Source organism: Calonectris borealis, unplaced genomic scaffold, assembly GCF_964195595.1.
Source record: "Calonectris borealis unplaced genomic scaffold, bCalBor7.hap1.2 HAP1_SCAFFOLD_35, whole genome shotgun sequence".
Lineage (NCBI taxonomy): Eukaryota > Metazoa > Chordata > Aves > Procellariiformes > Procellariidae > Calonectris > Calonectris borealis.
In genome coordinates, this window is record NW_027441451.1 from 1,350,042 (window position 1) to 1,352,220 (window position 2,179).

Genomic DNA, 2,179 nt, shown 5'->3' on the forward strand with positions numbered 1-2,179 from the left:
CAGTGACCCTGCGGAGAAGGACCTGGGCACTACGAGAGACACCATATGAGCCAGTGGTGCATGCTCACCAGGAACAAGGTCAACTGCATATGGGGCTGCATTAGGAGGAGCATGGCCACCCCAGACATCTTGAGTTTTCATCCCCCTCCAGTGAGCCATGCTGTGGCCACACCTGGACTAGTGTGTCCCTCTGTGGGAATTCCTGCTCTAGACAGGTGGGGAGCAACTGGACAGTGCCCAGAGGAGGTCTGCACATGTCCTACACTTTAGGCCCCAAACCCCGTCTTTGCAGACCTCTTCCATACCTACTGAATCCCAGGAACATGCTGTCCCTGGAGAACCACTGTGCTCTTCAGGCAGCTCCAGATTCCCCTCCTAGAGGACGGGTGTCCCTAATGTCACCTGTGTGAAAGCCCTAGGTACATCCCTCAGTTACACTCACCATCTTACCTAGCATCAGACACCAGCTGGTGACTCATAAATCCAGTCCTATGTCTCTAAAAGGTCACAAACAGACACTAAACTTTTTAGTTCTGAACACATGGAGGAAAAGGAGCTTCAGGGGTGCAGTTCCTCAGGCCTCTTTGGAGAAAGAGCCCAGCCTGAAAGCACTGCACCAGCGAGATCCCACTTTATTACAGAGATGACACGAGAGAGGCTAACTCTGAGCCAGTGTTAAACATACTTTTATCAGGGCACCAGGTGCACTTACACATGCAAAGCAGGTACATGACTCAGATGTAGTGACGCAAATGCAAACATTTGTGTAGGAACATAATAACCATGAACAACAATAATAGCAGCAATAATGATAAATATAATGATTAAAAATACCAAACAAGAAAAAAGGATGGAATCAGGTCTCTGGGAGTCATTTATGGAGAGAGGTCGTAAATTTCTCACTCTTGAAAAATGTCCATGAAATCAGTTTCCTAATGGCATCCTTGAGCTCCTGGTTCCTCATGCTGTAGATGAGGGGGTTCACTACTGGAGGCACCATTGAGTACAGCACCGCCATCGCTAGGTCTGAAAATGTGGATGAGATGGAGGGGGGCTTCAGGTAGGCAAATATGCCAGTGCTGATAAAGAGGGAGACCACGGCCAGGTGAGGGAGGCACGTGGAAAAGGCTTTGTGCCGTCCCTGCTCAGAGGGGATCCGCAGCACGGCCCTGAAGATCTGCACATAGGACACCACAATGAAAACAAAACATCCAAAGACTAAACAGGCACTAACCGCAATAAGCCCAACCTCCCTGAGGTAGGAGTGTGAGCAGGAGAGCTTGAGGATCTGGGGGATTTCACAGAAGAACTGGTCCACAGCATTGCCGTGGCAGAGGGGTAGTGACAATGTATTGGCCGTGTGCAGGAGAGCATAGAGAAACCCACTGGCCCAGGCAGCTGCTGCCATGTGGACACAAGCTCTGCTGCCCAGGAGGGTCCCGTAGTGCAGGGGGTTGCAGATGGCAACGTAGCGGTCGTAGGCCATGACAGTGAGGAGAGAATACTCTGCTGTCATCAAGAAGAGAAAGAAAAAGACCTGTGCAGCACATCCTGCGTAGGAGATGTCCCTGGTGTCCCAGAGGGAATTGGCCATGGCTTTGGGAACAGTGGTGGAGATGGAGCCCAGGTCGAGGAGGGAGAGGTTGAGGAGGAAGAAGTACATGGGGGTGTGCAGGCGGTGGTCGCAGGCTATGGCGGTGATGATGAGGCCGTTGCCCAGGAGGGCAGCCAGGTAGATGCCCAGGAAGAGCCACAAGTGCAAGAGCTGCAGCTCCCGCGTGTCTGCGAAGGCCAGGAGGAGGAACTGGGTGATGGAGCTGCCGTTGGACATTTGGTCCCTCTGGACATGGGGACCTGTCCATGGAAGAAAAGCCAGTGAGAAGTTAGGGGAGACATCTCAGAGAAAAAATCTATTCAATTGCCATAGAGACCCACGAAACCAGCTCTCCTCTTTCAGGAAGACCTTGGCAGGTTCTTTCTGTGCATTCTGTTGCTGGCTGTGGGTGCCCCATGGAGCAGGGGGCTCTGCTGTGGGCTCTGCAGGAGTCAGTCCTGCCCTACAGCAATAGGTAAATAGGAACACGGGGTGATCTCGGATTACGGCCGAATATTGAAGAAATTTTCAGCGTTGTCCCTCCCAATTCACCGAGCTGCAGAGCAGAGCTCTTGGGCTTTTGTT

The 2,179-nt window shown here is 52.1% G+C and overlaps 1 protein-coding gene across 1 annotated transcript; it reads right to left on the bottom strand.

Annotated features, from left to right (window-relative positions):
* Positions 1–871: 871 nt before the first annotated feature.
* LOC142076142 (olfactory receptor 14J1-like) lies at positions 872–1,900 on the bottom strand. The gene has a single exon (XM_075138521.1). The coding sequence runs from the start codon at positions 1,829–1,831 to the stop codon at positions 872–874; it is 960 nt and encodes a 319-aa protein (XP_074994622.1). The 5' UTR covers positions 1,832–1,900.
* Between the last annotated feature and the right edge of the window lie 279 nt (positions 1,901–2,179).

What these genes read in the sequence shown, in the direction of transcription:
- LOC142076142 (XM_075138521.1), bottom strand. Translation starts at nt 1,831, where the DNA reads ATGTCCAACGGCAGCTCCATCACCCAGTTCCTCCTCCTGGCCTTCGCA.